This window comes from Vigna unguiculata, chromosome 5 (assembly GCF_004118075.2).
Source record: "Vigna unguiculata cultivar IT97K-499-35 chromosome 5, ASM411807v1, whole genome shotgun sequence".
NCBI lineage: Eukaryota > Viridiplantae > Streptophyta > Magnoliopsida > Fabales > Fabaceae > Vigna > Vigna unguiculata.
In genome coordinates this window covers 45,660,091-45,685,385 of record NC_040283.1, presented here as the reverse complement: position 1 = coordinate 45,685,385, position 25,295 = coordinate 45,660,091, and the positions used below count along the sequence as shown (strand labels likewise).

At 32.7% G+C, this 25,295-nt stretch overlaps 3 protein-coding genes across 7 annotated transcripts; 2 read left to right on the top strand and 1 right to left on the bottom strand.

Annotated features, from left to right (window-relative positions):
• The first annotated feature begins 975 nt into the window (after positions 1–975).
• Positions 976–3,956, top strand: LOC114183779 (FT-interacting protein 3-like). 3 transcript variants are annotated; one of them, XM_028070910.1, is made up of 2 exons: positions 976–1,111; positions 1,316–3,956. In XM_028070910.1, exon 2 carries the CDS (start codon positions 1,350–1,352, stop codon positions 3,672–3,674), a length of 2,325 nt encoding a protein of 774 aa, XP_027926711.1. In that variant the 5' UTR covers positions 976–1,111; positions 1,316–1,349; the 3' UTR covers positions 3,675–3,956. The 3 variants fall into 3 exon arrangements, with proteins under 3 accessions (XP_027926711.1, XP_027926712.1, XP_027926713.1); XM_028070911.1 differs by having other exon boundaries at positions 988–1,111; positions 1,311–3,956; XM_028070912.1 differs by having other exon boundaries at positions 988–1,135.
• A 6,066-nt stretch (positions 3,957–10,022) lies between these two features.
• LOC114184958 (ETHYLENE INSENSITIVE 3-like 3 protein) lies at positions 10,023–13,167 on the top strand. 2 transcript variants are annotated; one of them, XM_028072384.1, is made up of 3 exons: positions 10,023–10,338; positions 10,995–12,771; positions 12,865–13,167. In XM_028072384.1, the coding sequence occupies exons 1-2, from the start codon at positions 10,304–10,306 to the stop codon at positions 12,739–12,741; spliced, it is 1,782 nt and encodes a 593-aa protein (XP_027928185.1). In that variant the 5' UTR covers positions 10,023–10,303; the 3' UTR covers positions 12,742–12,771; positions 12,865–13,167. The 2 variants fall into 2 exon arrangements, with proteins under 2 accessions (XP_027928185.1, XP_027928184.1); XM_028072383.1 differs by having other exon boundaries at positions 10,995–13,167.
• A 2,508-nt stretch (positions 13,168–15,675) lies between these two features.
• Positions 15,676–24,718, bottom strand: LOC114182984 (pre-mRNA-splicing factor ATP-dependent RNA helicase DEAH7). Of its 2 annotated transcripts, XM_028069793.1 has the most exons (19): positions 24,404–24,718; positions 24,173–24,250; positions 23,940–24,081; positions 23,576–23,797; positions 23,155–23,225; positions 22,488–22,701; positions 22,098–22,268; positions 21,839–21,984; positions 21,501–21,598; positions 20,919–21,027; positions 19,947–20,124; positions 19,620–19,849; positions 19,351–19,527; positions 18,876–18,947; positions 18,591–18,767; positions 18,316–18,377; positions 18,065–18,217; positions 16,262–17,986; positions 15,676–16,099 (listed from the first exon to the last, which is right to left on the bottom strand). In XM_028069793.1, the coding sequence occupies exons 2-18, from the start codon at positions 24,176–24,178 to the stop codon at positions 16,387–16,389; spliced, it is 3,828 nt and encodes a 1,275-aa protein (XP_027925594.1). In that variant the 5' UTR covers positions 24,179–24,250; positions 24,404–24,718; the 3' UTR covers positions 15,676–16,099; positions 16,262–16,386. The 2 variants fall into 2 exon arrangements, with proteins under 2 accessions (XP_027925594.1, XP_027925595.1); XM_028069794.1 differs by lacking the exon at positions 24,404–24,718 and having other exon boundaries at positions 24,173–24,269.
• Positions 24,719–25,295: the final 577 nt, after the last annotated feature.

Sequence of the window (25,295 nt, the reverse complement as noted above, 5' to 3'; positions counted from 1 at the left end):
TATATACTTATTATAATTAAAATTATTTTTACATAATACATTACAAATTACGACTGCTTTTGTGTGTTGTGTATCTTATTTTAACCATATATACGTTTCATAATATATAATATATATCAATATTTAAAGTAATATATATATATATATATATATATATATATAATAATAGGAGATCAATACTGTAATTCGATAAACTATTAAATAAAAAACTATGATAGATTTATTGATTTTTTGTAAAGATTATCTCAGAAATTATATCACTATATATAAACTTTGATTTACCGCTAACATAACCACTTAAAAGATTAAGTAAAATAAGAAGATTATAACTATATTTAAATATCATAGTAAAATGGACATTTCTTATGATTTTAGTTCGTAGTTTGGGTAGGTTCCTGTTCGGTTCACCAAACGCAGAAATGTTGGAAAGAAAGAAATCACTACTTAATCAAATTCACATTGGAAATTGTCAATAGATGACGTGAATGTCTTAAAAGACTTCTATGGAATTTACAAGGGTCTGTGAAAAAATTAATTTTACAAAGTTTTTTTATTTTTATTTTGATAGAATTTAACCATTTCAATGTAATCGTCTCCTTATTATAAAGAAAAATATGCAAACTCTTCTAGACAAAAGGAAGAGACAGAAAGTTGCAGAAGGTAGTTGCTAACTTGTACCTGTTATGTTTCAGCATTGTAGATAATCAGTTTGCACCAGTCACAATTTTTTCTTTTCTTGTTTCATTTGGATTTCACATATTCTGTTTTTGGTGCATCTCGTGAAGAAAGTTGCAGTGACGCTTGAGATTAGTGCTTTATATCTTCTATGTATGTTGCGTGTGCATGAACTTCAAAGAACACCAAATATTTGGTGAGTGGTTGTGGTAGTTGAAGAAACAACACTCACGCACAAAACCTGCTCCATGAAAAATAAGCAATCCATAAAAAATGCAAAAAGTGCTACACGCTCAACTTTTGCCTTTGCCTCATGCCATGTTTGTTTATTTGTATGAAATTTGTATGAAATGTTTCTTTTGAGCAAATTGAGAATCTGAATACAGTAGAAGGAAACACACGGGTTCTGAATTAAATGGTTCTTTGAACGCATCAGGTTATTGTTGATTTCTTTTCCAAGGTTCATTCTTTGTAAACATTTAGCTTAGCTTTTGTTGAGAATCACTATGAAAATAATCAACTCTTCATCTCTATGATGGGTTTTTTTCTGCTCTCTTCTTTATTATTCTATGTGGGACCTGTGAAACTTTGATGAATATCCACTTTCTTCATTTGAAGTGGTTTCCTTACATTAGTGCAGGTTAATTGGTGAGTGTAGTGTCTGAGAGAGTACAATGCATAAGCCAGAAGGGCCACCAGAGTTTGCTCTCAAGGAGACCAGACCAAACATAGGGGCAGGTGCAGTCATGAGGGACAAGCTCTCCTGCACCTATGACCTGGTTGAACAGATGCAGTACCTTTATGTTCGAGTGGTGAAAGCCAATGATTTACCAGGGAAGGATGTTACTGGTGGTGTGGATCCCTATGTTGAAGTGAAGCTTGGAAACTACAAGGGCCTCACCAAGCACTTTGAGAAAAAGTCCAATCCTCAGTGGAACCATGTTTTTGCATTCTCCAAAGAAAGGATTCAAGCTTCTGTTCTGGAGGTGGTAGTGAAAGACAAAGATGTTGCTGTGGATGACTTTGTAGGGAGAGTGATGTTTGATCTTAACGAAATCCCAAAACGGGTGCCACCAGATAGCCCTTTGGCTCCACAGTGGTACAGACTAGAAGACAGAAGAGGTGAGAAAGCCAAGGGAGAGTTAATGTTGGCAGTTTGGATGGGAACACAAGCAGATGAGGCATTTCCTGATGCATGGCATTCTGATGCAGCAACCGTTGGTCCTGAAGCTGTTGCAAACATAAGATCAAAGGTTTACCTTTCACCTAAGCTTTGGTATGTCAGGGTGAATGTGATTGAGGCACAGGACTTGGTACCAAGTGACAAAACCCGGTATCCTGAAGTTTCTGTGAAGGCCAATCTGGGAAATCAGTTTTTAAGAACTAGAGCATCTCAGAGTAAAACCATAAATCCTATGTGGAATGAGGATTTGATGTTTGTTGCTGCTGAGCCATTTGAGGAGCCTTTGGTTCTGACTGCAGAAGACAGGGTTGGACCAAACAAGGATGAAATCCTGGGAAGGTGTGTCATTCCTTTACACAATGTGCAAAGGAGATTAGACCATAAGCCTGTGAACACAAGGTGGTTTAATCTTGAAAAACATGTGGTTGATGAAGGGGAAAAGAAGAAAGAGATCAGGTTCTCAAGTAGGATACACTTGAGGGTTTGCTTGGAAGGTGGCTACCATGTGCTCGATGAATCAACTCACTACAGTAGTGATCTGAGGCCAACAGCAAAGCAGCTATGGAAGCCCAGCATTGGAATTCTAGAACTTGGGATTATAAGTGCACAAGGGCTGATGCCAATGAAGACGAGAGATGGTAGAGGAAGCACTGATGCATATTGTGTAGCTAAATATGGTCAGAAGTGGATCCGTACTAGGACAATAGTGGATAGCCTTGGTCCAAGGTGGAATGAGCAATACATTTGGGAGGTTTTTGATCCATGTACTGTTATCACAGTAGGGGTGTATGATAATGGTCATTTACATGTTGGAGAGAAACCAGGTGCATCAAAGGATTCAAGAATAGGGAAGGTGAGAATTAGGCTCTCCACTCTTGAAGCTGATAGGGTGTACACACACTCTTATCCTCTTTTAGTTCTGCATAATTCTGGTGTGAAGAAAATGGGAGAGGTGCACTTGGCTGTGAGGTTCACAAGCTTATCTGTGATAAACATGTTGTCTATGTATTCACAGCCATTGTTGCCAAAGATGCATTACATTCATCCTCTATCAGTGATTCAACAAGACAGTCTTAGGCATCAGGCTATTCAGATTGTGTCAATGAGGTTGAGCAGGGCTGAACCACCACTGAGGAAGGAGGTGGTGGAACACATGCTAGATGTGGATTCACACATGTGGAGTATGAGAAGGAGCAAAGCCAATTTCTTCAGAATAACCATAGTTCTAGGAGGTTTGATAGCCTTTGGAAGATGGTTTGATCAGATATGCAATTGGAAAAACCCCCTCACAACCATACTCATTCATATCCTTTTCATAGTGCTGGTTCTCTATCCAGAACTAATACTTCCAACAACTTTTCTCTATTTTTCTCTGATTGGAATCTGGAACTTCAGATTGAGGCCAAGACATCCTCCTCATATGGACACTAGACTATCTCATGCTGATGCAGCACACCCTGATGAACTTGATGAAGAGTTTGATACATTTCCTACTTCTCGATCATCAGATATGATCAGAATGAGGTATGATCGTTTGAGAAGCATTGCTGGGAAGGTTCAAACTGTTGTAGGGGACTTGGCCACACAAGGAGAAAGGTTCCATAATCTACTAAGCTGGAGAGACACAAGGGCCACCACGCTCTTTGTCACATTCTGCTTCATTGCTGCACTAGTTCTCTATGTTACTCCTTTCCAAGTTGTGTTCCTTCTCATTGGTTTCTATGTTCTGAGGCACCCCAGATTCCGCCAGAAACATCCTTCAGCCCCTTTCAACTACTTCAAGAGATTGCCTGCTAGAGTTGACACCATATTGTAAACATTGTTGATCTCTCTCAAACTTTTCCACACCATTATTACCTTTGATCAGGTTTCAAGCCCTCTGTCACAATGACTCTGTTAATGTTACGTTTGTCCATAGAAAGTATAAAATTTCATGTCACTGAATTTACGCTATAAACAGTAGTATTTTCACTGTAATTAACCCTGCGATGTTTTCAGTGTGAAAACTTTCAGTGTTGTGTAGTATAATTAATGTTGCTATTGTACTGATCTCATTATATTGACTTAGTTAATTATTTCACCGAAGGTTTTAAGTATAAGGAACCAAAATTGTTTATTCCTCCTATGCTATCCACTTCTCATGATTCAAGAGTTCAGGCTTTCGGCGATTTTTCAGGTGAATCAGTTTGGTGTACGTGTTGGCCATGCGAATTGATTATTGACTCATGCAACGTTTTTATTTCTTATGCAGTTTTGTTGTTGCTTCTGAAAAATCAATTATATAGATTTCATCCATTTTTGTTTGAGAATACTCATTCTCTGGAAAATTTTCTTCTAAAGATGCTTTTTGTCTTTGACCAAAATATTTATTCCCACACATCTCATCTCTGCTTCAAGATATGCTATCATAACCAATAATACATAATAAAACATACATCAAACACGGACAATATACAATAATAATAAAATATATATATATATATATATATATATATATATATATATATATATATATATAAAAGTAACTTCGTAGAAGTTGTTCGATGAATGAATGAAATGATATTTACTTTTAAAACTTTTAAAATAATCCAAAATACAATAAAATAATAATCAAAACAAAAACTTAATATAAAAAATTAGTACATAATTAGAGACAAATAAAATAAAATGAATAAATTGGAGTTGTAAATAATTAAAAATAAATTAAATGAAATAAATAAATAAATCAAAATAAACAAGATTAGTATGAACTAGATGTAAAATTAAATTAAATAAAAAAAATGATAACAATATAATGGAGACAAATAAAATAATATATAATCAAAAGTAAATATAACACGTGAATTTATCAAGATTAATGGGAGTTTATTGAGCTTAATACAAGAAGAGTTTAATTTCACTCCTCTTTAATTTCACTCCAACTTCTCTCACTCTCTTCCTTCTCTCTCTTTCTTTCCTTTTCTCACATAACCACTTTTTTTTTCATTTTTTCATTTTATCATGATTACTTTTAGTTAATGTAAATATTCCTTCATTAAAGACAAATATACCTTTCTTTATTTTGTTTTTATATAATTCACTCTTCCCTCGTTTCTTTTCCACCTTTCTATCACATGATATGATGATTGTTTGCATTAAAATGTAATCTTATTTAGAATTATCAAAATGGGTAATCTAGTCCAGTCCAGCTCGATCCATCTTGGATTAATCATTTAGTGAGTCAATTCAATTTATAATGAGCAAAAAAAAATTCAAACCCAGTCCGACCAACCACAAGTTGGTAGATTAAATGGATTGACTCACGAATAATTAACAAAATACGATTTATTTATTTATATTTTAGTCAAAATTAAATTATAATTCTAATTAAAATTTAAATAAACTTTAATACAATCCAAATACAAACCAAAATCATAAAAATACAAATTATCTATGTGTTTGCTAAAAACAATAACATAATCTAACCCAAATACAAAATCCAACTTAACAAAAAACACTTGTATAATCTTTTATTTGCACCAACCGACTCATGACGGATTCAGTACGGATAAATTGGATTCTAGGTGGATCGAATTAAAAATCAACCCATATTCAACCCATATTTGCACAAACCAAATTTACTTTGGTTTTATTTAATATATTTGCCGATAGAATTTAAATAAAATTACGTTAAATTTTGTGTACATATATGAAAAGATTTCTACAACAAATTTTTATTTCTATAATTAATTACATTTAAAAGTACAATTATCGTATTACAAATATGTTATTAATATTTACATGCATTTTCGTAACATATAATTAATTGAATTAAACATGATTAACCACATACTGTTAAATATAATTGAATGTATTGTTTATATAATTGATTATTTTTATATGTTTTTACTGCAATAAAATAAACAATTAAAAAATAATGATGAAAATAACAATTATATATTATATATTATTAATTTTTATTATTTTATTTTTAATTTAAATTATAATATTTTCGATCTCTTTCTTTTCTTTTCCTTTTACATTTCATTAATTCTTTTTACCAAGTATAAAAAATAAAAAATAAAAAACATAAAAGAATAGAATGAAGTGTAGACAATCTAATCATGGGCATCTTGATTTGATTGATTCATACTTAGATTAAAAGTGCTCAAGGGAGAATCTATTATTATTCCTCTCTAATCAGAATATTAATTGAGTTATTTACTGCAGTTACAGTAATTGCTATTTTTAATATTTTCTTAATTAAAATATTAATATGTATTATTCATGCATAATTATTCTCATTTAATGGTTAATTATTGGATAGAATTGTAGCAGATGAGGAGACTCATGCATCTTAAATTCCACACGGATTAAAGTTTTTGAAAAACAGTCATAAGAGAAAATCTCATACAAATCAATTTTCACCACAAAATTAATTTAATTTGTTCTTTTCCTAGTTTTTTTTTTTTTTTTACAATACAACTAACCCTTCATCTTATCAAAAACACTATAATTTTAAGTATGAAAAAAATTCAATGACTTACTTAATTTTCACAAAATATTATTATTCTAGTACGGTAGAAAATAAATATTTATTTAATATAACTAAAATCATAACAGGTTAATATCTTAATTATTCATTTCATTCTTATAATTAATAATTTTTTATTTTTATACCTAAAGCTTATTTATTTCAGTTTGTAGATATATTATTTTCAATCTATTTCAGTTTCTATAAATGAAAACAATAAATACTTAAAGACATTAAAAAATATGTATAAAGGCCTAAGAATACTAAATTATATATAAGGATTAAAATAAAAAATTTGTTTGGTACAAAAGTTAAAAGATAAATTTGTAAAGTTACAAAAATGAAATATTTTTAAAATATGAATTAAATTTTTTTAATTTACAGAAATAGTTATATTCACGGCTATAATGCAATGCTATGGCAACTCAAGATAAACTAAAGGAGAAATGAATTAAAATAATCCTTATAATGTATAATAAAGATAATAATTACTATAGTTTATAAAGGCATAACTTGAATCTAGTAGGTTGAAAATATTATGAAACACCGGCATAAACAGGCGCGATAAATATTTATAAATTATTTAAATTTTAAAAATAATAATTAAAAGAATAAAATTAAAAAAGTAAAAATATATTTATTTATAAAAAAATAAATTTTAACTTATAAAATAAAAAAAATATTATAAATTATATTAAGAATAATTATTTAAATTATTAAAATAATAAAAAAGTAAATAATTCTTTATAACAAATAATTATTTTAATTATAAAAATAGTTATTAAAACAATAAAATTAAAAATATTTTTTTATTATGAATATTTTTTTACATTTAGAAGTTAATAAATAAGAGAGTATCTCTTATATATGGTTTATATATGTAGATATCTATGATGTATTGACACTTTAATTTGGGTCATGTATCGTGTCCGGTACTTTATGATACTTTATCGATATGTATCAATGAAGTATTTATTTTATAAAGTCGTAGTACATTACAAGAAAATTTTTAATAATGACCAATTTTAGTAACAAAAAATAATTAATCACTATATAATAGAGATGTCAAAATGGGTTTCAACCCGTGAGCCAACCCGGCTCACCACGGGTTCGAGCCGGGTTAGGTTGAGAAAAATTCAACTTTTTCAAAAGTGGGTTGAATTCAACCCAGCTCACTTAACCCACGGGTTAAACGGGTTCGAGCCGGGTTGAAGGTGGGTTGGCCCACTTAACCCACCAACATTTTTTTACAATTTTTTTTTATTTTTTAATTTTTATTTTTTAATAATTATTTACTACTCCTATTATATTTGTTCACAATTTCATATTTTTAAATGCTAGAATGTTGCTTAATTATATTTAAATAGTTTAAATGTTTAATTAATTTGATTGTCAAGTTATATATATGTTGATACTTTAATGTTTAACTATAATCTTTATAGTAAATTACTCAAGTAAACATCTTATAAACATTTTTTTCTAAATTAGCATGAAGAAAATGTATAGTTTTTTTATTTATATTTTGTTGAATAGCATGACAGAAAATTTGTAATCTTAGCCATGCTTTCTTAGACTAATGGATACTTTCTTGGAAATAATTCTTCATATATTAGTGGTGAGCATGATCAAAACATTGGTTCTTAATTTTACTATGATTGTCATCTCATGGATTACTTAAAAAATTATTTAAATATTTGAATACTAAAAAAAAAAAAAAAATTTTTTAGGTGGGTTGGTGAGCCAACCCACTTAACCCATCAACCCATAGTGGGTTGAGCCGGGTTACAAAATTTTTGGCTCACCAGAAAGTGAGCCGGGTTGGGTTCATTCGTTTTGAACCCGGCTCGTGGTGAGCCAACCCGTGTGAGCCGGATTGGCTCACTTTGACATGTCTACTATATAATGACCAATCTTTTAAAAACTAAAGTTTATTAGCAACTAAAAATAGTTTCAAAAAATTATAATTGATAATTAAAATAATTTCTATTAAGAATTGAGTATAAATTGGTCACTAACATTAGCTACCAAGATTTTCATTACCAAAGTAAGTGGTTTTTAAATTGGTTATTAACATTAGCAATCAGATTTTGCCTACCAAAATAATTGGTTTCAAAATTGGTCTTCAATTAGAAAATTGGTCTTTAACATATTTTTGGTTACTAAAATTGATTATTATTTAAGAATTTTCTTTAATGGTACTTTTATGATAACAATAATTTATATTTTTTATGTTGACAACTTTAGTACATATAATTTTATTTTAGATTTACACAATCACGATCATATATTTATTATGTTTTTTAAGAATTATTGTTCACTTTCTCAATATTCATATACCACGTATATATCCTATTATTTTGAAAATAAACGTATTAATGTATTGGATACGTATAGTATTCGATATAGGTATGTAGATATAAATATTTTAAACTTAAAAAAAAAGAGCAGCAATTAATTCATGTGAAATTTTGTTTTAAAAGAAAGGTATAATTACTGATTTCGTACCCAACTTTTTGGTTAAGTTCAATTTGGTACCCATATTTTTTGTTTGTTCAATTTAGTACCCCAATTATCTAAAGAGATTCAATTTGGTCCTTTATGTTAAGTTGGAGTTAACACTGTATCCATACATGACACGTGTCAAGCCATGAAATTTTTAATTTTTAAAAAAAAATATTTTTTTTTTCAAAAATTTTTAAAACTGACACGTGTCAGATTATTATCGTGCCACGTGACAGCTTACAATCATGACACATGACAGTGGTAATAGTTGTTTTCAATTTAGTACCAAAATTTAAAATTTTTTGTTCAATTTAGTACCTCAATTATTTAAAATGATCAAATTTCGTCCTTTCCAATTTGAGACCAAATTAGTAATTAAGTTTAATTATAACTTATATGTACATGTTCAAATAATTGTTTTGAATTTATACATTAAATCACTACACTTAAATATTTAAATTATTTTATTTTTTACAAGTGTAAAAAAAATCATGTGTAAAAAATTACAAAGGTTAAAGTGTAAAAAATAAAATAATTTAAGTATTTAGGTGAAATGATTTGACGTATATATTAGAAAAAGTTAGTGTAACATGTATATATAAGTTGTAATTAAGCTTATTTACTAATTTTGTATTAAATTGGAGATGACGAAATTGGATCATTTTAAAAAATTGGAGTACTAAATTGAATCAAAAATTTAAATTGGGTACTAAAATGAAAACAACTATTACCACTGTCACGTGTCATGATCGTAAGCTGCCATGTGATATGATAATAAACTGACACGTGGCAGTTTATAAATTTTTTGAAAAAGAAAATATTTAAAAAAAAATATTTTTTTAAAAGACAAATTAAAATAATTAAAAATTTCATGGCTTGACACGTGTCCTATACATACACGATGTTAACTCTAACCTAACAAAGATGATCAAATTGAATATCTTTAAATAATTAGAATACTAGATTCAACAAACCAAAAGTTTGGATATCAGGTTAAACTTAACCAAAAAATTAGAATATCAAATCGGTAATTATATCTAAAAGAAAATAATAAAATTGAAGTCACGGATCGGAGAGAAAGGAGAGAAGAATAAAAGGTTTGACTGATGAAAGGGTGAGGTGCACAGTACATAGGATAGGCGGAACGCAGAGAATTTTCACTTTGAATGGCACACTTTCAATTAAAATTGTCTTCTATCTCTCTCTTTCTCTCTCATCTCTCTTTCTCTCTCCTCTCTTTCTGTCTCACCCCAAAATCTTTAGGCTCAACCCACCATCCAATTCCCAACCATAGTTCGTCACAAAAGCTAAAACCTTTTTAGGGTTCTTATCATCTTCCCTCAATTCGCCAATAACAGAAAGAAAAAAGAAAAAAAGCAGGACACCCAGAACGAAACGAATCCGAAAGTTCAAATCTTTCTGCGATTTAGATGGCCGAAATGGAAGAAATTGGACCTGATGTCTGGTGTGTCTATTATGTTTTTTTTTTTTTTTCAGGACTTTGATTTATTAGCATGTTCTTCTGTAATAAAGTTTAATGTTTTCTCTTTGCCTAGTCTTTTTAGTTTTTCTTTTTGTTGGTTTATAATTTGTGAATGCTCTCTATGTTTTTTTTATAATAGCCTTCCTTCTTGAATTTCTATTGGCTATTGTCAATCATAACTTAGTTGGATTTTTGGATTCATCCTACTGGGATTTCATACTGGTTGTGGGATTTCAATCTGATATGTGGTGTCAAGTTGTTAACTACTGTACAATAATTTTACTGAAAGAATCTGTCATTTGGAGAGTGTGTGGGAGATCATTGAGCCATTTAATCTTTAGTTATAACAGAAATGATTTCTGGTCCGAGGAAAATGAAATGAGGATGTGATTTTGATCGGTTATTATTAATTAGTCAATCCTGGTACAAATAATCGAAAAGTTACATTTTTCCATTGTACTTTGAATGTTCCAGTGGTCATTTAGGACATTAGAGTTCAGTTTTATGTCTCTTCTGATTAGTGGTGACCAAGTTAGTCTAAACTTTTTAAGTTCAAATTTGTTCCCTTTTAACCAAACCAAGAGATTTTGTTCTATAATGAAGAATCTTGTGACTAATAGTCATGAGTTGAACTGCAGTTCGGATTTAGAAGTGGATGACATTAGATGCCCCAATATAGCAGAGAAAGATGTGAGTGATGAAGAGATTGATGCAGAAGAATTGGAGCGGCGAATGTGGAAGGATCGAATCAAACTCAAAAGGCTAAAGGAAAGACAGAAGCTGGCGATTCAACAAGCTGCAGAGAAGCAAAAGCCAAGGCAGTCCAGTGATCAAGCTCGAAGGAAGAAAATGTCAAGAGCACAGGATGGGATTCTGAAGTATATGCTGAAGCTTATGGAAGTGTGCAAAGCTCGTGGATTTGTGTATGGGATCATTCCTGAGAAGGGGAAGCCAGTTAGTGGTTCCTCTGATAACATTAGAGCTTGGTGGAAGGAGAAGGTAAAGTTTGATAAGAATGGCCCTGCAGCTATAGCCAAGTATGAAGCTGAGTGTCTTGCTATGAGTGAGGCAGATAACAGCCGAAATGGTAACTCGCAGAGCATTCTCCAAGATCTGCAAGATGCAACACTTGGATCACTCTTGTCTTCTTTGATGCAACATTGTGATCCTCCTCAGAGGAAGTATCCATTGGAAAAGGGTGTGCCTCCACCATGGTGGCCAACTGGTAATGAAGATTGGTGGTCACAGTTGAATTTACCTCATGGTCAGAGTCCTCCTTATAAGAAGCCACATGATTTGAAGAAGATGTGGAAAGTGGGAGTGCTCACTGCTGTTATAAAGCACATGTCACCTAATATTGCAAAGATAAGGAGGCATGTTCGGCAATCAAAATGCTTGCAGGACAAGATGACGGCAAAGGAAAGCGCGATTTGGTTGGGCGTTTTAAGTCGAGAAGAAGCTCTCATTAGACAGCCTAGTAGTGACAATGGAACATCTGGAGTAACTGGAATGCTACCTGGTGTTCCTGCTGAGAATAAGCAAGCTGCTAGCAGTGCAAGCAACTATGATGTTGATGGTACTGATGATGGCATTGGTTCTGTTTCGTCTAAAGAGGATAGGAGAATTCAGATTGTGGAAACCGAACCACCAGTTAACTTGCGCAGGGTTAGGAAGCCTGGCCAAGATAGAGATCAATCTAAGCAGCGACGGCTGCCGAAAAAACCCCGAGTGTCATCAAGGACTGTTGACAAACCGCCAGCACAATCTGACAACGAAGTTTTGCATGCTGAGCCAAGAAGTAAAGGGCTGAATATTAACCAGACAGGAGCAGAAGTAGCTCGAATCCAGATTCATGGAAATGAACAGTCCAATGAGACAGATTCTGCTGCAAGGCCACTGGAAAAGGAGCTTGAGGTGCCTGCACAACTACCAGCACCCGAGTTTGATCATTACTCTTATTTACATACAAACAACTTAATTTCCTCAGAAAGTATTTATACGAGTGGAAGGCCAATACACTATCCTGAGTTGCAAAACCCTGGCATGCATCATCATGAACCCTCTTATAATCTTTATAATCCAGCAACAGGGTATGAACCTGGTCATAGGCAGCAGCTACATCCTGGGAACAACAGTGAAGGAAGGCCAGATATTGATGCAGTTCATGCACAAGGTGTGCATATGAAAGGGGATGAAATGACTGGAGGTGATTTGCAATACTTTGGTAAAGATGCATTTCAGAATGAGCTTGATAGACCTATGGATCACTCTTTCTTTGGATCACCGCTTAGTAACATGTCATTAGATTTTGGAGGACTTAACAGTCCATTCCATTTAGATGATTTCTTGGGTGATGATGAAATGATACAGTACTTTGGAGCATAATTTATTGAAACTGCTAGCTCAGCAGAGACAGTAAGTGCTATTATTCTTCCTCTCTTGTATAATGCTGTGTAAAAATTGTATATCATGATCCATGACTTCTGTATTGTATTCATCCTTTTCCAGGAATAACAAAAATTCCAGTACCTGTTGCTTATCTGGGTAAAGGTTCCCAGATTGGTATTAGTGTCTATGGAGTTTGAGGTTCAATTTTTTTAACTAACAGGTCATAAGCAGGGTATTAGAAGAACTGAAGCATGAACTCCTGTATCAATTAGCCCATTTCCATAGCAATAAATATGTTTTAGGGTTGAATGTAAACTTATCAATTGGTGTATTCACTGAACTGCACATATGAATGAATGTTTAGTATTTTTAGATTTTTAGAATAGGGTTGCCTCCAAATTTAATAAATTATCTTTGTTTCCATGCTCTTTCCCTTGCTTGTGTAGGTTTGCATAAAAGTGTGTGATTGCATGTGCTTGTTTCCAAGACTATTGATTGGTGCATCCCCCTTTGCATAACATTTATATGTTTCCCTATGGATGAAAAGTTTGACAAGTTCAACTCACTTATTGTTTTAAAGTTTCATTTTATAATAATATATGATATAGTAAGAAAAATTATGAAAGGATTAGGATCTGATACAGTGAATTTGAGGGTTTTCCAAGGAATGAACAATTGTGGTGTTGTCCATATTAGGAATATAAAAGATGGGTATCTCTGTATTATTTGATGAAAAGGTCACAGACATTGTGATGAGTGTCACTTAGGCTTAGTGCTCAACTACAAACTATGGAATCAATAAATGCGCACAACGTAAGCAGTCACTGTCATGCTGTTTTAATATCATTTTTACTCAACTTTCATCAATTACGATTCTTCTTCTTTTGTTGTACTATTTTTCTTGGTTCCTTCCTTCCCCTACACTACATCACACCCTCAACCCCTTAAAATAATAGTTTTAAAATTCTTTTTAAGGGTTAAATGTTTTTAATTCCTAAATTTTAAGGTGAAATTTAAAGGTTTTTATCCAAATTTTGATAGTTTGGTCTTTAAAAATTGAAAAAACACATTAAAAAAACAGATATAATTATCTTAATTTAATTGTATTTCGTGTTAAATAGGTTGCATTTTTTTTGTTTGACATGTTTTAGTTTAAATATCAATTTAGAATGTTATTTAACAAAATAAAATTAATATCATTTATCTATATTTTTAAATTTTGAGATTAAAATATATTAAAATAAACGAATGTTAATTTTTTTAACATTTAATTTTTTTTAAGGTAGGACTACTATCAGAAAACTTTCTTTTTCTTTAGGATTTAGGGTTTTATTCCCTATCTTAAACAAAACACACTATATGTTCTCATCTACGCTAAACATCTTGTGATTGATAAAAGGTGCGGGGAAAAATAATAAAATTCAAAGTCTTTATGAATAAAGTTTAAGTTTTCACCAACTTATTTAGTATTTAAATATTGCATAATATATAGATCAAATATCTGGAAGAAACAAGCCTATGCTATACTTTTGTTTGTAATTCTAATCTTTGTTTTTCACTTGGAGAGTATTTATATTACATCCTCACTTTTTCTTTATAAAAATGATTATAAATATTAAGCCTATATTACTTTTTAATCTTTAAACTATTTTTAAAGGTTTCTTTTGATCAACATTTTAAAATTTTACATTTGAGTTTTTAACTATTTTCAATTCTTTCTTAATACCAAAACGACATCTTTCATCTAACATAAACTATATATACTTAAGAAGACTTTTTAAGAAATTGTTCATTTTTCCTTTTATTAAAGCTAATCATTTTTTTACTCAAACGAAAATGTATTCACAAGCTAATATCTATGCTTTTACCCAAAGAATTCGTACATAAGGTTTGTGTAAGTCATTAACTTTTCTTAATTGTGCTCCACCCCTTTTAAAAAGAACGGAAGAAATAAATTGCCAAAGAAAACTATCCTTAACCAATCGAATTGTAACTCAGTAATAACTCTTTAATATCAATGACCTGAAAATTCAATTGGTGAAAGAGTTTCATGAAGAAGATCAAGTTCTGCTCCTTGGTGGAGTTGTTCCTTCAGCTCTTGTGTTACCCATTTGTACCTTCGTCTTCTTCTGCATCCTTTGATCTTTGGGCTTCAAATTCTGAGATTGTTTCTCGCATTTGTACATCACTTTAGGATAAATTGAATCGGGTTTTCACTAAAAATTGTTGCTCTTATTTTGAATCATCCGTTTGTTGCATTGAATGTCATAAATGGATATTTTTATTTTTCATCGTTTGGTTTTAACTCATTTGATGAATTTATGACATAAATTTTAGTCCGTTTTGACTATGATAACTGGAAGCCACTTTATGTATATTGACTATAATGATCATCTGTTTGTATGTGCTGTCCGAATAACTAATAACTAATATGAAACATTTATTAAATACTAATAATTATTTTTATTTTTATTATACGGTAAAAAAAAATATTAGTTTTTGTCAAATCATAAACAAGCAGTTATCGGGTTAAGCTTTTTCGTGGCTACAGAACCTCAAATGCTTACTGGAAAGTAACTGCTCGTTTGTACAATGAACATGGCCAAAACTACTTTGCATGCCAGCCTGACTAATTTGTCTCATTTAACCTTTTTCATTTATTGTTATTAGACAATGTGACCACTTTAATTCATCGTTTATTCGAGGCATTCCTTCGCACTGTTAATTAAACACTGCAATTATTCTTTCCTTTGTGCAGAAAATTTTGAAAATGACTTTCAATTCCCCAAAGTCCCTACTAACAAAATAGTGCCAATAACAATAAAAAAACTTCTAAATGAAAAAACAAATAGAGAATCCAATCATCCAACACATCAATTTTACCTCCTTTTCCTTTTCCCTGCTATTGATAAAAACACAAGACAAACAGCATTGATTGATATATATTCTGCATTTAAAATCGAGAAAACAGTCATTGTATTTTTTTTTCCCATAACGTACAAGTTAAAACTCAATTCTCATTGCACTGAACAATATGCTAAGGAGTTCAACACGAGCTTACAATGAATAAAATACAATGAAAGGGGGAAAGGTGAGGTCGTCAATACTAGAAGTGGTCAAATGCACCTTAGGAGTTACGAATACAACATACATAATGAGTTGTTCCTATGGACAGTTTCTGCCTTTTGCTTGCATTGGATGTGACAATGTTCCAAGAACCCAATGTTATTACCAAAATAGATATAACAGTATTTTGGATATTGTTTTCCATATAATATAAATACAGTGTTCCTGACCGTCCTGTGCTGATCTCGAAAGAAACTTATCAGCTACCTCCCTTACATATTGTCCTCAACTGAAACAAAACAGACAATGGTATAGAAACTGCTTACTTATTCAATCATAGCTGAAGATATTTTTACACAACAGGGATGCAAAAAAGATATCATTTAAACCCGCATATATAATATATTTCAAGTCTAGGAAACTCTAGTTATACTATAAGACAGTGAAGTACCTGCGCCGCCATCCAATAAATCTGCAGACTTCTCTTAGGCAGCCGATATTTCTTTCATCTCGTTACAATCAGAATTCAGCCTTCTCTTTCTCGTTCTGCTGATATTTCAGTATTATCAACATAATTTACAAACCAAACTTCTTTGGTCTCAAGAATGTGGAGGAACCCTTTCGTAAACCTGGCATGGAGATTTGCTGCTGATGCTTAGCTGTCTTTTCCTTCTCCTTCTGTTTCCTTTCTCTCTCAAACTCCGCTTGCACCTTCTTCAAGTTCTCCATCTCCTCCTCCATGGCTGTTTTCTCTTGTTTTTGTCTCTTCTTATGCTCCAGTAACGATGTATCAGACTCCTTAACAGAGAAAAACATGGGTCCCAACTCAGCCAGCCACTGGGGCTCCACTGCCGTGGCACACTGCATGTACTCCTTCGTGGTCAGGATTAACTCGTGATAAACCACATACTCAGGAGTGCAACCCATACCATAGAGAGCACTACTAGGATGAAGATGGCAAGGCATGCCATTCCTGCAGTTAACATACTCTCCCACACCCTTTAACCTTGCTGCATTGTGAAAATATGCAGAACAAATCGCTTTTCTAACAATGTCTGTATCAGGCCAACAAGAGGTTAAGGGGATCTTTAAAGTCTTCAGAATGTCAAGCAACTGGGATCTCACCTCTCTAGCCTTTCTTAGACCTTTGACATGCAAGAAATGATCATTACACCAATCACCTCTGTAATCATGCTGTTTCCATTGCTGATAAACATTGTACAGGGTTAAATGATCAGACTCTGGCACAAAAAATCTTTCCCGTGCAGCATCACTCTCCTCTGCCCGATCCTTGGGTCTAAAGAAAACAGAGGGCACCGAAAGCATGGACACAATTGTCAAAACCTCCTCAAGACACCCTAACAGATCACCTGTCAAAAGCATCTTGGCAAGTGGAGGGTCCAGCGGAAATTCAACCATTTTCCACCCAAGATCAGTTAACCCCCCAACATTGTTAAGGGCACCCAGAACCCACAACTGGTACATAGAATTGAGAATATTATCTTGCGGAGGTGGATCCATGAAATCAAAATCAAGTAAATTTTCAACTTTAAGAGATTTCAGCAACAAGACCACATTACCAAGGTTAGTCCTCTGAATCTCTGGAACAGGACTAGACAGCATTTCATTTAAGTAAGCACTCTCGGTATACAACCTATAGCATGTACCAGGGCCAGTTCTACCAGCTCGACCAGCACGCTGGTCAGCAGCAGCTCGGCTAACAGGGAAGACCTGGAGAGCGTCCATGCCCATCCTAGGGTTATACACCTTCATTTTACCATAGCCTGAGTCTATCACATAAAAGATACCATCAACAGTTAATGATGTCTCGGCAATATTAGTGGCTACAATACATTTTCGGGCTCCATCTTCAGCTTTTTGAAATATCTTAGCTTGCAAGTCGGCAGGAAGCTGAGAGTATATGGGAAGAATCAATAGTTTAGGAACAACTTTATTTGAAGATGACATCATCTGCTCCATTCTTTCTGCAAGGGCATAGCAAGCTGCCTCAATCTCATCTTGCCCAGTCATGAAGATAAGGATGTCACCAGGAGGACTGGTTATATGAATAGTCATGGCCTGCTTCACTGCACCTTCAACATAATCTTCAACTGGAGTTTTACTCCACAATATATTCACAGGAAATGTTCGCCCAGGAATGTGAAAAATCGGTACACTGCAAGAATGCCACAATTAAGTTGAGTCTAACAAAAGTCAATAACAAGAAACAATGCAAGATAACAAAGTGAATTACCTTCCAAAGAAATTTGAAAATTTCTGTGCATTCAGAGTTGCAGATGTGACAATCAGCTTGAAATCACGGCGTTGGGCTACAACTTTCTTCAATATTCCAAAAAGCACATCAGTGTTTAATGATCTTTCATGGGCTTCATCCATGACAATAACCCTGAAACAGTTTCAAACAAGACGGTTGATAACTGTTTTTTATTACAAACAAACAATAATGTGTGAACATAGGGGGTAAATTTGTTAATATTTTCATACCGATACTTGTCTAGATCAGAATCTTTGAGTGTTTCTCGTAGAAGCACACCATCAGTCATGTACTGTAAAATTTAACAGCAAAAGTTTAGAGCATATCACAGTTCATGATTAATGTGTCCACAACCAACATAATTACAGTATATGCCCACATCGTGATACAGGATGTAGACACCCGATGTCAACTAAAGAATGTATGTATATATAATGAAAAGAACTTACAAAATAGCATTCTAACATGAAATAATATTTATTTCTAATAAATATTGGGGGTTTACCTTTATAATGGTACTTGGCCCGGTCACATCTTCAAAACGTATAGCATAGCCAACTTTATCACCCAACTCTGTATCCATCTCTTCACTAACTCTCTTGGCAACACTCATAGCTGCCACACGTCTTGGTTGGGTGCAACCCACTATACCACCTATAGTATAGCCATCTTCATGCAGGTACTGTTCAGAAAAAAACAATTGTTAAGATGTCTATATGGGATTCTGTTTTTGATTGGATAAACAAACAAATAAAAGATATTGGCAAAGAAAATAAAAAGACAAAAAAACCTGTGTTAATTGGGTTGTCTTTCCTGAACCAGTTTCTCCAACCACAACTACCACCTGATTCTCGCGAACCACCTACAAATTGTACATCAACAAAAAATATTGTTCAAACATTTATGAGCCAAGACTGAAAGAAAATGAAAATTCAATTGGAAAAAGGACATAAAAAATTACAAAATGCAAAACCAAGACAGGAGGAAAGAAAGAAAAGGGATTTGGTTATGCTACATCAAAATCATATAATGATAAATATCGAGTTGACATGTTCAATTGTAGTCTCCTTCCACATGATATAGAGATGGATAAAACTATGATGACTGACATATTCATGTCCTAAAATGCTGAACAGTTAGACTGATTGATTGATAGTGATCATTAATTACATAACCCAAAAGATTGAATTCCCATAGGTTCCTAAAATTTTGACAAAACGAACCTATCAATAACTGCACATGCATAACCAAGAGAAAAAATCAACCTGTAATAACTCTTCTCTCACTGAAAAAATAGGCAGATATTGTCTTTGCTCTGCAATGGTTTTTGACTTGGCAAAGTCACTCACAGCTTCTCCCTTCTTCAAATGCTGTGAAAACTTAGCTTCTTCCTTAAAATCAATTTCACCATCTTCCCCCACTTCAGCAGTGTCTGCATCAATCTAGCATTTCAAAAATTTTAAATTAGATGAAGTCTTCAAACATGAAAAGAAAAAGCAAAGGACACAACTATTCCAGATTTCCAGAAGAATACCTGCTCTGCTGTTTTCTCAACACCCAAGATATCACCAAGTTTCGAGCCTGCAAGTTCCCAAAAGCGTTGGCGAGACTTGTTCATACTCTGCTTCTCATGGATTTCTCTAACCAGAGTTGACCCTTTACGAGATATTATAGCCATGTCAGATGTTGGATCTTTTATTGGCATAATTGGCTCAGCCTGCTTAGTAAAAACAACTCTGCCATCAAGGAAAGGAGGCTTTGTATCTGTGGCCAACATGGACAGGTTAATTAGTAAAACAATGGAGTAATACCACACAAACCACATTACAACATCAAAGTTGGCCGGATGATGAATATATACCATGAACAAGTAGAATAACTTTGTGTTCTTCCTCGTCATCAAATTCGGTCTGAACCTCTGTACCTCTAACAGCTCCAGATCTCAGCAGTTGCCTATCCTCCCATTGAGCATTATCAGCTGTGAGCTGGGACAACTTCTTGCTCTGTGCAAGGGACATCTTGGTCCCATCTCTTCTAACCTGAATTATTGATAAAAGCACTTGTAAGATAATAAAACCCATACCAACTTGCCCCAAAAAACATGCACCAACACATTAAATGGTTCTTAAATAAGCCAAATCAAGTATATTTCACCATATACAACAATAAGAAAAAATGTGGATGATACAAACATACAGCACGTTGCAAATAATGCCCCTAAAACACAGATAATGATTACTACGAGAATAGCTATTCTCTATGATTCACAAATACAGAGACTATTGGATACCAAACAAGTGTCTGATATAGTAAAACAAATTTTTATATAGTGTACAAATATACTTACAACACATTCAAAACAATCAAATTCCTCTCTATAGATTAGTATAACTATCTTGAACATATGCGTATACCCAAATGTCATTCACCCAAAAGCCCCATGAGATAGTAGATTGCAACATAAAATATATCCATTTAGCTTACCAAACCACAACATAGACACAGATCTGATCCAAACAAAATCATGTTACTCATAAGAATAACTTTCATAGATTTCAGTCTCTAGCTAGATGAGATTAAAGTAAACATAACTAAATTAAAGAATCACAACGAATAAATTTTTCCATGCAACCATCTATAAACTACAATATACAAAGACAAGATTAGAACTTTTTCTCATGCCAGCTTTCCATTTTATCAGATCTTCTTATGGCCAGTAACTGTAGTTCATCTACTTACACTTTAGTTAGTAGCAGCAAGCTAAATGCCACAAAATTGTGCAAATACATGCAAGGAAAAGTTAGTATATACGTTAAGAAATTCTAAAAGTTACCAGTCTCTTGGCCAGATCAGCCTCTTTTTTCTGAAAGGAAGCTTCGTCTCCAAGAAAAAGTGATGAGCTGTCACCTTCAAACAATGTGCTCCCTTCCTCTCTGTCATACCTTCATGATATAATTATAATGAGATATTTTAATTAGATTAAAAAATAAAAAAAAACAGATTTAGCAAATTAAAAACTATAATGCACTGCGTAAAAGAATCATCTACAGCTTCAGTTGTAGATGTGCTACCTTCCTCTCTGTCATACCTTCATGATAAAATTATAATGAGACATTTTAATTAGATTAAAAAAAAAAAAAAAAAACAGATTTAGCAAATTAAAAACTATAATGCACTGCGTAAAAGAATCATCTACAGCTTCAGTTGTATCAACACTAAGGTAAAACTAGTGTGTGTGTGTGTGTATAAAGAAAAACATCAAGCAATTAATTGTAAAAGACAAGAACAAGAAGGGAACCATCATAGTATTACAATGTATCATTGTTATGCACTCTGGTATGTGATAGCACAATAATTTTCAAATTTAGTGATTTAAAACAATATCACCGAAAAATACTTTTCAAACTAGATTTACCATGCTCGGTCAGCATCGTATTCCATCTCCAAACGCATGCTTTCGGTAATCTCATACTTGTGTTCTTCACCCAATTCAGACTTATCAGCCACTTCATCCTGAGAACATGAAATTACAATTATATAAGATCATGATATAGCATGCATATTAAAACTAAAATGTAATCCATAATAATTAGTGTGAAAGAAGAAAACCAGAAGATATTCAGAACTTTGCTATATACATATATACATATATATATATATATATATATAACATTTATGTTATTTGTTCAGCATAATCTATAAAGAATCATCAAATTCACAAAGGAACTATCAGAAATGAGATGCAAAATATACCTGAAACGAATTTGAAGTTTCCGATCTAAAATTAAGCTGATGCGATCTTCCATTGTGTCTAGAAAGAGAAGATTTGGCTGAAGATCCAGACGCACGTATTGGGATAGGAGATGGAGAAACATGATCCCAGGGGGAAGATGAATTAACTACACTCAATTCAACGAAATAAATGTTATTTCACAGACTGTCATCATAAAATTGAATAATAAAGATTAAAAGCATTAAAATTTTGAAAATTACAATATTTGAAATAACATACAAGATGAATGAGGTGTGTTGCCCCCCAACCATGGTGAAACTAATCGAGCATCTGGTGAGGCACCTAAAAACATTGGTGATGGTGAAGGTTGATGACGTCTAGAACTAGAGACATTGTCCCTTCGAGGAGTTTCATTCCATTCCCACCTGCCATCATCCCAGTCAGACCTGCCTGCAAATGGAAAATAGATAACGCCTAGTCAAAGAATAGCTAGTTCTCCAAATGCACTTAGACTAATTGTAAAAAAAGTATCTTATATGTCAATTCAATATAATTGGAAGCAAAAGGATTTTAGTATTCCAAGTACAGATAAGTCAATGATATTTATTGCCTTCAATGCTTGGATTAATCCAAAACCTTAGAGGAAACAGAAAAATAATAATTACATACCAGGCGTTCTCCTGGAATCTTCATATCTGCTTCGCTTTCTACCATGATCTCGGTCATACCTACTATGTGAATCCCTTTCTGAATAAGATCCTCCCTTACGTTCATAGTAGTTCTGATGACGCACTCTTCCGCTACCACTTCTTGAATCATCCCTGGAATGCCTCCTCTCACTCCTGTGATCCTCCCTGTCATATCCAGAAGGTGATGGAGGAACCTTCAAAATTGATACAGCAAAATTAGATATATGCAGCATAGTGTCAAAATAGTGAGAATTTTACTGAATACAAATTGCTAATTGTGAAAGGGAAATACAATATTAAGAAATGAAAATGTTGAATTTTTATCACACTGATCAAGAAAAGGAGCTTTTTCTAAAACTTCCTATATAATAGCACTCATCTAACACTCTTCATCTTCTGCCAAGTATTTCAGGAAAACCAACAGGAAACAGCCACTCAAAAACTTAAAAGACAGCAATCTAAAGCAAAGTTTTTCTCATTCTTCACTTTTTTTTCTTTCCTTATCTTCGCTAACCTTTCAGCTTTTGAACATTATTTCACAAATTATATATTTGTTGGGATAACATCATGACACTTTAAATGTAAAGCAAATAAAACGAGTCCATTAAATATGAAAATAAATAGAAGGTAAAGAGAAAAATCATTACATTTGAGACTGCTTGCTCAGTTGAACGAACCTTGTTCGTATCACCATAGTGATCTTCACTCACAGAACTTTCTGCGTAGACAAAGCCACAGAACCTTGAGAGGTTATTATTTGCTTTGCTTGAGAAAAATCTAATAACGAAATCCCATCATATAATGTAAAAAATAAACGCACTTCATAAACAACTTTAAATTATCACTTTAAACAGATTAAACATGTAGAAAAAAAGATATTTCCTTTACAAATATCATACCATTTGTACTATATTTTTACTCACTTGACATATCCAGAAAGCTTTGAATATACCACTTTGTCAATTTAATTCCTCATAAATAACCCCTCAGATGACTTTAAACAGTACACACAACCATTAATGGATGTCTACAGGTGGCAACAACTATACAAAGGATAAAAAAAAGTACCTGCGTATGATGTTTCACTGGTAGTGTCACGGTATCTCCTACCACTGTGTCTGGGTCTGCTGACAATCCCACCCTGTTCACTTTCTTCAACAACAGACAACTCAGACTTATCTTCATCTTCTGCAGAAGCCGCAATGGAAGTCATCATTCTTTCCTTTGGCAACTTGAACCCCCCATCATACTGAGACCCTCCCCGTTTCGCACTGGCGAGGGCATCAAGTCCTATTAAATCATTTATTAAGATAAACATCTAACTGCATCAGCATTCAGCACCCAAAAATTGTAGAACATAAGACATAATCAGATAGTCAATAGAAAAAAACAGACTCGTGAAATAAAATGCATATCAAAACAAAAAAAATACCTAATCGTGATTTTCTCTCCGGAGGCACGTAAACCACCCTATCCTTTCCAGGAACATAGAGTCCACCACTGGTAGGTTTTTCTGGTTCCAGTGTCATGATAGTCTGGTTTATGTCAACCACTTCAGAGAAAGTTCCATTTTCCTATTCAAAACCGCCAACAACAAAAACCGATTAAACTAAAATTCGAAACAGTTTAGCAAGATGACAGCAATAAAACAAATTCAATACTAACCTCCATGATGTAAAGTAGCTGAATTCTGTCACGAACTCTTCACAGCAAACTCTATCAAGAAGATTAACAAGAATAACACTGCACGAAAATAGACTCTGAAATTAAGCAACCCAAAACCTTATTCCCTACAAGCCACACCCTCAAACAAATTAAACCCCAAATAAAAACACAAGTAGCCACACACACCACACCGCACCCCAAATTAAATTAATACGCGAGCGCCCAACTTACCTGGAAAACGAAAGAAGAACGGCGAAAGAAGAAAGAACGTAAGGAAGACCAGGCGACGGCAGGGGCACGACGAGGCACCGCACGGCAGACCGCTACTCGGAGTGCTGGTAGACGAAGAAGAAATGCAAGAATGAAGGTAAGCGATTGCACTTTGGGTCTTCGAGTAGGGTTTTTGAATTTCGATTTGGATTTCTGATTTGGGTTTTTGGGTTTTGATTATAGGTTTTCTGCGTGTTTTGAGTTCAAACTGCAAAAACTCCTTAGCAGTAAACAATTAGTAGGACCTTTGGAATAATCCAAAGACCACCAAAGAAAACGCAGTGAGAGGTATTATGCAACAATAAGATGTAACAAATGGGAATACTATAAATTTGATATAAAAATTAGCAAAAAATTATCTATATCTATACTAAATATTTTTTAATGGTTTCATATCTTTATTTCACAAACACACTTTTTTATCTTTATTAATATAAATTTTTTTATTATTTTAATTTTTTCAATTTTATAATTATTTTTACAATTTAATTAATTATTTATAATAAATTTATATTTATTATTTTACTTTTTAAATTTTATAATTTTTTAAAATTTAATTAACAATATATGATAAAGTTATACAAATTATTTATTTTATATATAATTTTTAATAATTATGATAAAAATTGATTATTTTTGTTATCATAACAAAAGAAAAAATAGATACACGTATAATTCCTTTTTTTTTCTGTAGATGAGATTTTTCTACTAAATTTTTTAAATATAAAAGATAATTTATTTTGATTTTTTTTTAAATAATAGGAGGTAATTTTTTCTAAAGATTAAAATTCACTTGCAATTTATGTTAAGAAAAATTATTTAGTTTTTCTACAAATTCATGACATTGAGTCAT

Bases quoted from the DNA above. Each gene is read 5' to 3' on its own strand.
- LOC114183779 (XM_028070910.1), top strand. From the start codon at position 1,350: ATGCATAAGCCAGAAGGGCCACCAGAGTTTGCTCTCAAGGAGACCAGA.
- LOC114184958 (XM_028072384.1), top strand. From the start codon at position 10,304: ATGGCCGAAATGGAAGAAATTGGACCTGATGTCTG. The intron at 10,339-10,994 runs GTGTGTCTATTA...GTTGAACTGCAG, and splicing joins GAAATTGGACCTGATGTCTG to TTCGGATTTAGAAGTGGATG.
- LOC114182984 (XM_028069793.1), bottom strand. The intron at 22,269-22,487 runs GTATGTAATTAT...TTCCATTTGCAG, and splicing joins AGATTCCAGGAGAACGCCTG to GCAGGTCTGACTGGGATGAT. The intron at 18,378-18,590 runs GTAAACCCCCAA...TAAATTTTACAG, and splicing joins GGCCAAGTACCATTATAAAG to TACATGACTGATGGTGTGCT.